This window comes from Metarhizium acridum (genome assembly GCF_019434415.1).
Source record: "Metarhizium acridum strain ARSEF 324 chromosome Unknown scaffold_1, whole genome shotgun sequence".
Classification (NCBI taxonomy): domain Eukaryota; kingdom Fungi; phylum Ascomycota; class Sordariomycetes; order Hypocreales; family Clavicipitaceae; genus Metarhizium; species Metarhizium acridum.
This window is the reverse complement of record NW_027094015.1, coordinates 4,168,466-4,181,361: the sequence shown is the minus strand read 5'-3', so window position 1 is coordinate 4,181,361 and position 12,896 is coordinate 4,168,466. Positions and strand designations below refer to the sequence as shown.

Below are 12,896 nucleotides of genomic sequence, written 5' to 3'. Positions count from 1 at the left end.
CGGCGGTCTTCATAGTCTGGTGTCTGGTTGCATTGCCTCCATGTTAGTACCGGTACACCCAGCTGCAAGTTCAGCATGTCGTCATCAGTCCCGATGGTGCGATGAGGGGGGCAAGCTGCATTCGTAAGTAGCAGACATCTGTCAAAGCTCATGGCCCAATCTCCAGCATCTCAAATAATCGTCTTGTGCAATCACCTGCAAACCGGACCTGCAGTCACCAGAGCATAGCTCCAACGTTTTGGCAGCACCGTCATCGAACCCACCAACCATGGCTGCATCTCATCATGTCCTTCTCATCGGCGGTCACGGCAAGGTTGCCCAGCTGCTCACGCCACTGCTGCTAAAAAGATCATGGACCGTGACCAGCATGATCCGTACCAAGGAGCAGGCCCCTGCCATTGAGAAGCTCGGCAGTGGTTTGCCTGGCAAGCTCCACGTTCTGGTCAGCAGTGTGGATGAGGTTTCTACACAAGAACGTGCCGCGGCCATTTTGAACAATGTGAAGCCCGATTACGTTGCTTGGAGTGCCGGTACACCCCGCCAGATACGCAGGCTTGGTGCAATTGCGAAAGCAGTGATTGACCTCAAACAGGTGCCGGCGGCAAAGGCGGCCCCGAAATGGCATGTCAATCACAACCACCATGTGAACCTGGCCGTCCCTTGCTGACATTTGACAGACCTTCAAGGTAGACCGAGACGCGGCAGTCAACTTCATCCGCGCCGCCGCCGACATTCCCTCTATTAGACGATTCCTCCTCGTCTCGTACGGGGGTTCCCGGCGTGCAGGTGCCTCGTGGTGGCCCGAGGGCGAGTGGGATGACTACAACAAAAAGGTCAACCACGGCGTGCTCGCGACCTACTACAAGGCAAAGATTGCCGCTGACGAAGTCCTCTACGAGACGTCCAAGAAGAGCTCTACTCTTGTTGGCATTTGCCTTCGACCGGCTACGCTTACCGAGGAACCTGCTGGCAAGGTTGAGCTCGGCAAGACGGCCCATGTAAATGGCAAAGTGAGCAGGGCTGCAGTGGCGGCCACCGCAGACGCCTTACTCGCTGCTGATGGTGTCAAGAACACATGGCTTGATCTTCAGGACGGCACTGAAGATCTTGACGCTGCTGTTAAGAGATGCATCAGGGATGGAGTTGATGCCGCCGAGGGAGAGGAAATTTTTCATTCCAGAATTTAAGAATTAGTTAAGAAAGTCCGCAACTACTCCTATCTACAGGCATGGTTATGACAAACACAATACTCTGCCAAACATTTAATGTGTTTTCTTTTTAAATTTCCCTGTGCGTGTCTTCAGCCAAGTATTGTTTTCCTACCCATCAAACACGTCGCATAGTCTGTCGTCGTCGTCCCGCACTGGAATTAGATGGCGATGGACTGGCGCAACCATCCCAATCCTCAAGTCGGACAGCCTCTCCAACAAATTTATCACATCTGCAGCGCTTTGTCGCATGGCATTGAGACTCGTTGAATGAATCATACGTTCCCACTGACGAGATGCCCAATCTGCTTTCTAGGCGGGTGCTCCGAGGATACTCGCATACACCGCCGTAACCGAGCCTTGCCTTGAGCGTCTTCGCCTCGACCTGGACATCTGACCAACTGGTCGTGAAGAAGATGATGGCATTCCAAACACCCTGGAGCGGCAACACACAACCGCTTGCAATGCTGAGAGGGTAGTTGACTTGTCCCCCGTTCCAAAGGCTATAAATCCGATTAATTGAACTAGGGATCCATGTAATCAGCACGGAGATGCCAAAGATGCCACTCGTCCGCAGATACGCCATCTTGACGGGATCCAAACGCTTGAGCTTCATCGATGCCGTGGACTTCAACGCCCCAAATTTCCCGACCAACGAATTATTATTGGTGTATCGCCCCCCAGACGAACAAGTCGTCTCAAACAGCTGCGTAGGTACAACCCTCTCGCTATCCGAGTCATTGTGGGAATCTAGCCATGATCGGCCACGCATTCGAGATGGTGTCCTGTGCACAGCTGCAGGGAGAACGGGGACATGTTCGTCGACAAAACCGGGGGAGTTGGTTGTGACTTGGACTTCTGTGATTGCGAGTCCATAGCAGACATTTGTTCTCGTAGGGTTCTGCTAAAGTTAGGTCTCTCTCTCTCTCTCTCTTTCTCCTCATGACTGATGTAGCGTGCTCTTACCGCTTCTCCAGAAATCCTGTTTTCGCTATCCGTCAGAGATCCATTGCGCCAATTGCTGGTTGGATGCTGGAACGTCACATTCCGCAGCTGGTTCCTGCTACGAAAAACATGGTATCCTACAGCAATGTAGATGAAAATAGAGAGGAGGATACAGATCCAAATGGGGATGTAGTACGCATAAAGACGAACAATGCTCCATTCGGGCCTGATCCAGCACCACAACTTGAGCTCCTGTCAGGATAGCCTTCCAACATGCAAGTGTGTGTGGGATACTCACAGCTGCGTCGCCAAAGACTGGACCTCGCTCCTCGTCACGAATGGAAACAAGCACGAGAGCAGGCAGCAGTGGCCCCCCGAAACAAACCACGCAATATACCCACTTGTACTTCTGAAACATGCTCGGGTTGGCGTTGTTGAAGAATACCAAGAAGACGTTGACTGCCATTGCGAACGACCACCAGGGGTCGGCTTGCATGAACCTACAATCCATTGTCAACAATTCATCTACAAAAACTTGGCCACTTCCCTTACCACTCGAATATGAACCCCTGGGCCTGACAAAGCGTCGACTCTTCGCCCATCCGTAGCCCGTCATACCCTATCATGGAGGCCACACTCGCGCCGGCGTTTGCTATGGACGCAAACACGAGAAACGTGTTTGGCGTGGTGCGGAGTTTCTTGAAGGCCAGGAACGGAACGACGGTGAGGAGGATGGCGGCCATAGATAGACCTGCCCCCGTGCGCTCGATGGTGATGAGGGTGTTGATGTGGTCGGTGCTAAGGGTCGATCCATCGTCGCTGCTCTCCATGCTGATGAGTTGTTGGTTGCAGATAATAGGAGGAGTACAAATGCGAATTACGAGTTAGATGTGAATGTAAAGAAAACTTTAGAATGCGACAGGCAGATTTCGGCGTGGTTTTTCTCTTCATGAGATGAAACTTTTTCCGCGTGTTAGACTGTCGGCTGGTCAAGGTAATTTGCCAGCTGGCGAGAGTATGAACGGCCCATGGCAGTTGGCAGGTAGACAGGTAGACAGGCATTGTAAATGAGATGGACACAGATAGCTGTGAGCCTTGCTGCATTATTATTAGAGAGTCACTTTGGGTGACGTTGAGACCTATGCGTCATGGTCAGTGATTGGCAGGCAAACGGATATTTGTTGGTAGAAAGATATTTCAACTCAACGGCGCCTAGTGCCGTATATGTTGACAAATTAGCCATGATTTGAATACTCGGGTATCCAGTATTCCATTTCATACCTGCCTACCTACAGATGCCCTCTTAATATTCCACACAGAATCCGTGGGCATATACCTACATGTAGTAATTGACAAGTAGTTGACGCCTTGCCAGGGCGGGTAGTTTGTGCGCAGTAGCCGGGCCGTCGTTGAGATATGCAGCAGGTCGGGCTCCCAACTCTGAGGCACATTACACAACTCGCTGCATGGAACACCCTGCTCACGTACATGCGCAAAGTACCAATCGATTCACAGTCTGCCTGCCTACACCACTGTAGGCACGGAGATTAACTCCAGGCACTTACACGTCGGCACTCGTGAAGCCGCGGAGCCGCCCGCAACCCCACACAAGCCCATCCACTCCGATTCACAACCTCGCAAAGCCGAGGTCTCCATTTTGCCCATACCAAGTTCATTCATTCACTTATCAATCAGTGAAGAATCCCAGCCAACAACTCCTCTACAAGCCCATTAATCCCCCAATCTCACAGCCAGAGCCACAACCTCCAACCCCATCATGTCAGAAAACAACAAATCCTCACAGCTCACCCCTCTCAATCGGGTACTCAGTCCCGCACTCAACCTTCACCCGCCCAACACACCACCAAGCCTCTACCCATCCGCCCTTTCTCACTTCACCTCGATCCCCTGGTGCGCCGACCTCCTCCTGAGCAAAGACAGCCCCTACGGCGTCGGCCCCGCCATCCCCTTCATCCCGCAATGCTTCAACCCCATATCCCCCGAGCACGACCAGTTCGTCGGCGCAACGCTCGCCTCGGAAAGGGGCCTAAAGCACGTGCTGTCCTTCTTCCGCCCCGACGACGACACGCACCTGCGGGATCCCGCACGGCCCATCACGCGCGTGGACACGCTGTTTGCCGCGGGCGAGGGACTAAGCGGCTATCACGACATCATCCACGGCGGCATGACCATGACCATGGTGGACGAGAGCATGGGCACCGTCAACGAGATCAACACGGCGCTGGGCAAGGACGGGCTCGTGCACAAGCTGAGCAGCGTGACGGCCTCCCTGGAGATCAGGTTCCTGCGGCCGGTGCCCGTCCCGGGCGTGGTGTGGGTCACGTCCTGGACGGAGAGCATCGAGGGGCGGAAAACGAGGATGAGGTGCGAGGTCAAGGACGGGCAGGGCGCGGTTCTGGCAGAGGGTGCTAGTACGTGGGTGGCCCTGAAGCCCAGTTTATAAGCCGCCGCCAGAAGCGCGCACGTTGGCGGCTCGACATGGGCAAGCAAGCAGTTGGCATTGTTCACATAAATTAGACACGTGGTTGAGGCCATGTACGACGAGGCATGTACACAAAAACAAAAGTGGTATCACATTATACGGTGGCATATAGAATACTAGACGAGGGAACCAACTAAGCGCTGACAGGTTACTCAGACCCAGGATTTTCGGAAATTTACAAGCCCATGACACCAGCAACCACCAGCAGCCTTTGCAACAGCCCATCGGTAGATTTTCAAGCTTCCACTGCTTTGCCCTTGTTCGAGGGTCCCGGCCCCTTCAGAGCGTCTTTGATCGTATGGGGGTCCTCCAAGACGGCCAGCACAGCTTCTCGTTTACTCTTCTTCCCCGATTCCCAGGTCTCATCGCGATCATTCAGCTCGCTCTCTGCCGAGCTGATACTGCTCAGACTCCTGTTCATGACCACATTGACCATGCGGCCTTCCTTCTTCTTCGCGTTGCGCTGAGCCTCCTTTAACCTCTGGAGCTCCTCATCCTCACAGTGCATAGTGACGACGCCCAAGTTGGGAAAGTTCTTCTCGAGAAATTTCTTGAGTTTGGGCAAAATCGACTTATCCGGTCGGTACGTCCCGGAATCATTGTCGATGAAAAGCTGGTAGTACGCCGGGTTGGAGGGCGGCGACTCATCAGGTGGGCCGCCAGAGATGGGATCCTCTGGGTGCGTCTTCTCCGCGGGTTGGGGGTCATCTGATGCGACGGGTCGTTCGAGCCGTCGAATAAAGAATTCTCCAGAGCAGGCAATATACGTCTCTACGTTGGAGTGCATTGTGTGCTTGCTCAGAAGATCAATGCCGAATTCTTTGCCCGTCTCGGTGAACCTGAACAGGCCGTCCAACGTGAGTACGTAGGTAAACGTTCGGCCGCCTTCGTCAAAGTGGGCGAGTCTGAGAAAGGCCAGCGTCGCTGCGTCGGAGCACGGCTCGAATGAGCCCCATTCTGTGGACTGGTCGTAGTTGTACACGCGGTTGTGTTGCTTGTGCAGCGCCATGTTGAGAATTTTGCCGCGGATGCCTTTTGACGAGAACATGGAACTGATGATGGGTCTGAACTCGACATAGCGGTGGTACAGTTCAGCTGGTACGGGACCCTGTAGTTGCATCTCATTTGCTTGGAAGCTGCACAATTCATCAGAATCGCAATCTTTTTGTCCGTATGGGGACGCCTTTCACTTACTCGTATTTCTGGCTCTTCTTTTCCCCAGCTTGACCGGAGCTCGCGGCCTGACAAGATCCCCCGTCCTGGTCATGTTCCTCATCCCTGTTCACTTTGGTGCCTGTTATTCTCCCAATCATGGGACTAAAGTGTTTTGTCCACCTCGTTGGCCCAAGGGTACACATTTGGGCAAATGGAGGATCTGATTTGCCGAGGACTTCAATGCTGACGCAAAGTTTTGGGGTGAGATGAGTATCAGAGCGCAACAAGCTTGCTATTGCCTGGACTAGGAAAGCTCGCTTGCTCATGACGCGCTTCTTGGCCGCATACTCCTTACCCTGGTGGAGGAATCCCTTCCCATTGTTCAAATACTCGAGGCACTTGGATGGTCACGTTTCCTAGGCGGTCGTCATGGTCAGCGGCGTCCTCATCATAGAGGCGACACTTGAGTTTAAATCCCGACGGAGGCACATTTGCGACCACCCACTCTTCGTTCCATTCCGGCTCTGTCGTCTTCCTAATGGTGCGAGTGCGGTGGACGAGGTCAGGGTCCTCTTTATGTCTCTTTGGGTTGGACGCCGTGAGCGTGGCGGTGAGGAACGGGTCAGAGGAGGCAGTACCAAAGTCAGCCGGTGGTAAGTTGGCAGCATAGCGAAAGGTAAATCGAATGGTATAGCCTTGAGGCGCGTCTGGCAGCGGTGTTGTGTCGAAACCCCCAGGTGGTTTCTTGCCCTTGATTGCCCGTTTCAGACCGGAGCCGTTCGCTTGCAGTGATTTGGGTTTGGGTGCCGGCCATGTTTCGTTGTCTCGAGGCTGTGAATGCTTGGTGTTGCAAGTGCCCTGGCCCGCGTTGTCGTCGTCGGTTTCGTCGTCGGTGTCGTTGGCTGCCTCGGGTGCCTTGGATGGATTTGCGGCATCGGGCTTGGCCTGGTGGCTCTGGTCCGCGCCATTGGCTTGGTCTACAGGGCTAGGTAGATTGGCAATGTCGGATTTCGTCTGCGCGGCACCGTTGACATCGTTGACACCGTTGGTATCGGTAGTTGTAGTCGACGGGTTTGGGGCAATGGTGGCCATTTGGTAGTGTTGGAGCTTGTTCCCGAAAGCCAAGCCAAGAATTTTGTTGAGCTTGGTTATGCGTGTTGCGGTGTTGGGCATTGATTGACGACGTGTCAAGGCCAGACAGAGTGTGCGCTTGTCGGTCGGCCTTGCATTTATGTATGTTGGAACATTGACATTGGGAATATTTGTCGTGCTTCTGTTTTTAGTCTCGGGCCACAAGGAGAGAGTCAATGTTCCGAGTTCAGGACAGCAAAGTTCAGGACAATGGTCTCAGGCGACGGGTTCAAAGAACAAAGAAGATTCGAGGTTGGGGGTCGGAGAGTCAGGGTTGAGAAGAAAAGGAGCCGGCGTCGCAACAAAGCCAACAAGAGGGCATCCTCGCCATGGCTGTCAGGACTCAGGACAGGACTCCTTGTCGGCCATCATCCGCGAATATTTCTCCGACAAGGTCGAGACCCTGGATGGTCGCAAAGCGCAGAGTCAATGTGTGACGTCAAGCGGCAACCTTGGAGGTGCCGGGGTGCCGGGGTGCCGGGATCCAGCGCGCCAAACCTGGTGCCAGGCTGTGCTGGTTATCTCAGTGCTAAGTTATCAACCATTGACTCCTGGCAACAGGCTGTCCATACCAGACTTGACATCATCTGACACGAGGATGGCTACCGAATATTCCGGGCGAAAGTTGACCAGAATAATCAAGTGCACGGGTCGGTGCTTACAGGTATCATTGCCCAGTGGGAGTCGATAATTACGAAGTTGCAACATTGAAGTCAATTCATTCAATGCTACTAGATACATGTGTAGGCTGGCCCGAATACGAGATGGCTGGGAGGGGTCACTGGGTCAACTGAACGCTCCCCTGCCGTCGGTGAAAAGCCATCTAGTCAACTCAACGCCAAATTGCTTCAATTGACAGGTGTACCTCGTCGGTCAACTACTAATAGTACGCAACAGTCCGGGAATCCCAGTAACCGACTCGACAATTTACCGCTGGGCTTTTTTTTTTTTTTTTTTTTTTTTTTTTTTTTTTTTTTTTGTTGGCTATTAACGTAGTACCCTAAATCACCAATTGAGCCTCATTTTCCGACGCTCCACCCCGTTTTCTTACAAGTACATCTTCTCAAAACCAATAACCTCCCACTTGCCCGTGTTCGTATCCAGCGTCAAGTTGCCATGTTTGACCTCGCCGTCTTTCAGTGCGCCCGACTCGACCTTCCCACCGGCAATCGGACGCTCCAGGTGATTCCCGCCCGCAGCAATGCTAAAGTTGGCCAGGGGAAGATCCCAGCCGTTTCTGGTCGCGACGGTAGGGCAGCCTAAGCACGCAATCACGTCGAGTATTAGTCCTCCAGCTCTCCGTTGTTGGGCAACAATATCATCAACTCCGAGGCTCACCGTAGTACTGCGCAGTCGCCTCTTCAGGCGTAATCGTCAACTGAAAGTATCCGCGGTAATAGCCTTCCTGCCACCCGAGCTCTTCGTTGCGCTTCACCAGGCTTCGAGCATTGTCACCGGCAACAGGCTCGATAGGTCCATTCTGGCCACTGGAGCTGACGGCCGTGCCAGCGAATTCTACGCCAATGGCTCCGTTTCCGGTAGCCTTGTCGTACGGCTTGTTTCCGAGCCAGGCGAGATCAGACACCTGATATCGTCATCATCATTAGCAGCAGCTTCACTCGTTCCTGTCCCGATATTTGTGATTTACCAACCCAGTTCTGGTGAGTGTCGCCCGCCAGGAAGATGTTGTTGTCAATCCTGTTGTCGTACAAGTGTTGCAGGGTCCTGTTGCGGTTGGCAATATAGCCCTTATTATACGCCGTTAGTCGCATCTTCAACTCACCAATCTGACGGTACATCATTGTAGGCTCGACTTACGTCCCAGGCGTCGCCATTGAGACCCCAGTTGTCGTTCTGCAGGATGCGCGAGAAGACAATCTGGTTACCAATAATGCGCCATGTGGCACCTCGCTCCTTGGACTTGCTGAGAGACCGGTAAAACCAGTTTTCCTGGCGGGCTCCCATCAACGAGCGGCTCGGGTCGTCCGCAATCTCGCTAATGTAGTGTTTGTTCCAGTCTACAGTTGGTCAGTGTGTCGTGTCATTGTCGACTGGGCCTCTTCAGCCTACTTACAAACGTCGGTGATGCTCCGGTCATAGTTTCGGGTGTCGAGGATTATGAGATCCATCAACTTGCCCATCTGGAAGGATCGCCAAACCCGCAGACCATCGTCCAGATCGGTTTGACTACACAACATGAGTTATTCCCAACCATCCCGTCGACAAGAAGTTTGGCAGGAGAAGAAGAAAATTTACCGAATTGGCATCCACTCGAAATAGGCGCGAACAGCGTGTACTTTGCGGGTATCGACAGTAACTTTGGTACCAGACTTGAGGAATGAGTCCTCAGTGTTATTGAGACCACTGAAGCCATCCCTGTAGCCATTATCTGCAAACTCTGTATCGGACATCAGTATGCTACCTCTCACCATGCCATCTGATTCAATTTACCGTGGTCATCCCACGTAGTAATCCAGGGGAAATCCTTAGACAAGAGCTGCAAATCGGCATCGCTTCGATACTGTCCTCGTGTAAGTAACCAAAGTACACGAGAAGGACCCAGCAATGACAAACCAGTCCGTGGCGAGTCCTATAGTCGCCTAGAGTCCAAATGGTTCCAGAGGGTTTGGTAGCTCGCTCACCACCCTTTCCAGTCTCATAAAGGTAGTCACCAAGATGAATGACATAGTCGTGCTTATCCTTCCTTGCGGCATTGCCATAGGCGTTGAAGTAGCCATTAGCTTCAGACATTGTCAGCCCCTCGATCCATCTTCAGTCCAAGGCAATGAGGCCCAATCACTCACGAAAGTTGCTGCAAGAAAACACTGCAAAGCTCAACTTGGAAACAGCATCGTCCTTGGCAGGCGCAGTCTTGGTACGGCCAACGGGGCTCTTGTTGGAAGATCCGCAAACGTTAAACTGGTAAAAGTACGTGGTCAAGGGCTTGAGCCCCTTGGCCTCGACCTACATGACACAATCGCAATCAGCACTTCTCTCCAATCACGCGGCTAACAAACTTTTCCCACCTTGACAGTATAATCGATATCTGAAGTCGTGTATGCCTTGCCGCTAGCCACAACCTTGTGGTTGGTGCTATTCGCCGACTTGCTGTGAAACACCTTCCACTCGACGCAGATGGGGTTAGCATCGGCCTTGGTATACTTCTCCGTCTCATGGCTCCAGAGAGGAGCCGTCCCATTGACCGTTGCCTCGCTCTTGTCAGACTCATTCTGGGGGGCGACACGGGTCCAGAGGATGACACTCTCGGGCCACGGGTCACCAGAGGCAATGCCATGAGTGAAGTGCAGCTGCGACGGCTCATAGGCCACGTTGCCGCGCTTCCACGATCGACGCTCAACGAGGCCAACGTCAATGCCCAGGCTCTCATGGCGCCTGGACGGGCTGTCGTAGTTGATGTTCCCATCGAAGCTGGCAGTAGCCGTGCCGGCCAGGAGGCCGGTTGCGCAAAGCAAGAACTGAGGCCGCATTGTCTTGTGTCTACAAGTCTAACAGCCAGAGATGTGTTTTGAGACCTCTCCTCCATAGCCACGTCTATTGCCACGAGGAGGAGCAGCATAGTTATATCTGGTCCAATTCCCTCTTCTCAAGTTCTCAACCCCTATCAACCAGAAATCACCATCTCATCTCCTTTCATGCATTCTCCCCACAACCCCGTACCCCGTCCTACATGGAAAGGTCGCATCATCCAACGGAATGCCCCGGATGCATGCACGTTTCCGCGTAATTTCCGCGTATTTCAAAACCGCGCGCGTCAGTCCGTCTCTGGCACACGCGACCTCGGATTACTGCTCCTCTCTCGGCGGGACCAGAGGAGACGGCTCGGTCTGCAAATGTAGATGTTTGACGTGGTCTACAAGATCAGCCCGTGGTAGTATCATGGCGCCTTCAATGTTTGCAAGATTTGAGAAATGATCGGCAGGAACATGCCCAACGTGCACATCGCTTCGTCCCCAATTGGCCACGGACGTCAGAGGGAAAGGCCATGGACTTGGTCATCAAGTCCGCGAGTCCAGTTTAGTCTTCCGGGAAATTTTTCTTTCACAGACACTAGTAACTGCGGAGAGTTGCTGACGTTACTTGGCAGTTCGTCATGCAACATCCACCTCGTAGTTCATAATTGAGTCACTTTCATTGGCCTGGTTATATGTAAGTTGGTGTGGGTTCGTCGGCAAAACATAAGCACGTGGGGCCAGTTATTAAGTCTAATTGTTGGGTTATTCCAACATTCTGCCAACATCGAGGTCACGGGCGAATCACCCTCCGGCTGATTATCTCCCACGCACAATATGACGCGTGGGCTGTTCTCGTGCAAGGTAAAGGGTGACAGAGTTTCGAGCACGTGGTCTTGACCTGACCCGGATTTTCCATCAGGTACAGATGCGACGTACGCCCTTAGAGTCGCAATCTGGGCCGCAAGCACAGAGTTATGAGTCAAAATTTCCTGCTGGCTCCGTATACTTGGCTAGTTACTCGGTCCTTTATGCATGTGGCTACTTGGTCAATAGAGACATACATCGCAGTAGGTGAGTGTTTTTCAGAAGCCAAATTGAACCAGCGTTGATTTTTCCAGCACAAACAGCACTGTATAAGAGAATTCATTGAGCCGGTGCGGTAGAAGCTATCTCAAATAATCCATTCAACGTCTTTGGTACTATAAATATATCTATAACTTGGTTAGACACCGTGGGCACAGGAACCGATCGCCGTCACGTCGACCTCGCTGACGATTGCAACGAGCCGCATTAGGGGTAGGCAGCCATCGTATGCAATACCAAGAACATGGCGGGCAACCTTCCAACTATGTCTCCGATCGAACCCTGGACGGGCTCTTCGGATATTGCGCAATTGTCGGCGAGTGTGGTGCGGCCGCCGATTCTCGTGTATCAGACTTGACGCTAGTCTTGACTCTTCTTGCTCTGTTTTGTGCTCTTATCACTGCTCGTATCTAACAATGATGGTTCTTTTCCCCTAACATGTCTTTTACACCGGGTGGGCGTTACAAATAAACATCTCGACTTTCCCCTTCTACCGCTAGCGGTACGGGGTAAGTCAACGTCATGACTTTGGGTCGGCGTCGATGTCCGTTTGGAAGGGACCGACTTTGGCGCTGTGATGTTGTCAACCCCTTCTGTGGGGGATGTTGGACTAACTGCCAGCTGTTCCACAAAACCCCTCGAGTCCAAAGTTGCTGACCTTCGGGCTAGATCCGATATGGGATGTAGATTCTGGGGAGCTCCCTGGGCAAGTTGATATCTCTTGCCCGAGATCTGCTTTACCGGGCCGTAACTTATAGCATGCTTTAGCAAGTCTCGCTTCTCTGACTCACTACAAAGTGGGCTCCTGAAAACGTCCCCAGAGAATGTGGTTGCGTCTTCCAAATGCAAAACGCGTTCGAGAATGGCCTGTGCAGCCGTGTCGCTGCCAGGCTTCAGATCGTTTTCCATAACGAAGTCGGGATATATGGCACTCTGTCGTAGAACATATCTTTGACGTGCTTTGATTAGAGCCGTAATGAGGTTCCGAGTGTTCACGGGCCGAATATGGATATTTGAGTTCCTTCCGCCCAGCGTGGTCACCTCGTTCCAGAAACGCAATGGGCCAAAGTCGTGTAACATATGCCACTTCCGGCCACATGCTACAAGGGTTCTTAGGATAAAGTTGGTCACATCCAAAGTTATGTTGTTTCCTGCATTTTCAGGACACAATTCTTTTATAAGAGCCTCATCATCGTGCTTACTCCCCAGAATGGTGTCACTAGCGGCGAAGTAGAAGCCATGGAGTCTTGAGCGAATACGATCTTCTATTTCTGGCCGCAGCGACGAGATGTTGCGACCATGGTCCCGAAAAGGATCATTCATCATGGGTGTTCTAACAATAATTATAAATACCAAGGTGTGTGGATACAGAGAGTGCTGTGATTGTCTCCATGCATA

General features: G+C 52.5%; 8 protein-coding genes across 8 annotated transcripts; 2 read left to right on the top strand and 6 right to left on the bottom strand.

Annotated features, from left to right (window-relative positions):
* The first annotated feature begins 8 nt into the window (after nt 1-8).
* Nucleotides 9-1,395, top strand: J3458_001293 (uncharacterized protein). Its single transcript, XM_066116644.1, has 3 exons — nt 9-530; nt 593-621; nt 678-1,395. Exons 1-3 carry the CDS (start codon nt 269-271, stop codon nt 1,185-1,187), a joined length of 801 nt encoding a protein of 266 aa, XP_065978529.1. The 5' UTR covers nt 9-268; the 3' UTR covers nt 1,188-1,395.
* Nucleotides 1,327-2,983, bottom strand: J3458_001292 (uncharacterized protein; the record flags this gene model as incomplete). Its single annotated transcript, XM_007812118.2, has 4 exons — nt 1,327-2,109; nt 2,175-2,396; nt 2,452-2,653; nt 2,706-2,983. 4 exons carry the CDS (start codon nt 2,981-2,983, stop codon nt 1,327-1,329), a joined length of 1,485 nt encoding a protein of 494 aa, XP_007810309.2.
* A 947-nt stretch (nt 2,984-3,930) lies between these two features.
* J3458_001291 (uncharacterized protein) lies at nt 3,931-4,617 on the top strand (the record flags this gene model as incomplete). Its single annotated transcript, XM_007812119.2, has 1 exon — nt 3,931-4,617. The coding sequence occupies one exon, from the start codon at nt 3,931-3,933 to the stop codon at nt 4,615-4,617; it is 687 nt and encodes a 228-aa protein (XP_007810310.2).
* A 274-nt stretch (nt 4,618-4,891) lies between these two features.
* Nucleotides 4,892-5,969, bottom strand: J3458_001290 (uncharacterized protein; the record flags this gene model as incomplete). The annotated part of the gene is made up of 2 exons (XM_066116643.1): nt 4,892-5,792; nt 5,851-5,969. The coding sequence occupies 2 exons, from the start codon at nt 5,967-5,969 to the stop codon at nt 4,892-4,894; spliced, it is 1,020 nt and encodes a 339-aa protein (XP_065978528.1).
* Nucleotides 5,970-6,162: 193 nt separating this feature from the next.
* Nucleotides 6,163-6,984, bottom strand: J3458_001289 (uncharacterized protein; the record flags this gene model as incomplete). Its single annotated transcript, XM_066116642.1, has 1 exon — nt 6,163-6,984. One exon carries the CDS (start codon nt 6,982-6,984, stop codon nt 6,163-6,165), a length of 822 nt encoding a protein of 273 aa, XP_065978527.1.
* Nucleotides 6,985-7,989: 1,005 nt separating this feature from the next.
* J3458_001288 (uncharacterized protein) lies at nt 7,990-9,693 on the bottom strand (the record flags this gene model as incomplete). Its single annotated transcript, XM_066116641.1, has 8 exons — nt 7,990-8,201; nt 8,281-8,527; nt 8,595-8,690; nt 8,761-8,960; nt 9,017-9,129; nt 9,199-9,340; nt 9,394-9,463; nt 9,517-9,693. The coding sequence occupies 8 exons, from the start codon at nt 9,691-9,693 to the stop codon at nt 7,990-7,992; spliced, it is 1,257 nt and encodes a 418-aa protein (XP_065978526.1).
* Nucleotides 9,694-9,950: 257 nt separating this feature from the next.
* On the bottom strand, nt 9,951-10,752 carry J3458_001287 (uncharacterized protein; the record flags this gene model as incomplete). Its single annotated transcript, XM_066116640.1, has 1 exon — nt 9,951-10,752. The coding sequence occupies exon 1, from the start codon at nt 10,428-10,430 to the stop codon at nt 9,951-9,953; it is 480 nt and encodes a 159-aa protein (XP_065978525.1). The 5' UTR covers nt 10,431-10,752.
* A 1,266-nt stretch (nt 10,753-12,018) lies between these two features.
* J3458_001286 (uncharacterized protein) lies at nt 12,019-12,821 on the bottom strand (the record flags this gene model as incomplete). The annotated part of the gene is made up of 2 exons (XM_066116639.1): nt 12,019-12,070; nt 12,157-12,821. 2 exons carry the CDS (start codon nt 12,819-12,821, stop codon nt 12,019-12,021), a joined length of 717 nt encoding a protein of 238 aa, XP_065978524.1.
* Between the last annotated feature and the right edge of the window lie 75 nt (nt 12,822-12,896).

Excerpts from the sequence above, each read along its gene's own strand:
- J3458_001293 (XM_066116644.1), top strand. The coding sequence starts at position 269 with ATGGCTGCATCTCATCATGTCCTTCTCATCGGCGGTCACGGCAAGGTT. Across the intron at positions 531-592 it reads TTACGTTGCTTGGAGTGCCG|GTGCCGGCGGCAAAGGCGGC; the intron begins GTACACCCCGCC and ends GACCTCAAACAG. Across the intron at positions 622-677 it reads GCAAAGGCGGCCCCGAAATG|ACCTTCAAGGTAGACCGAGA; the intron begins GCATGTCAATCA and ends GACATTTGACAG.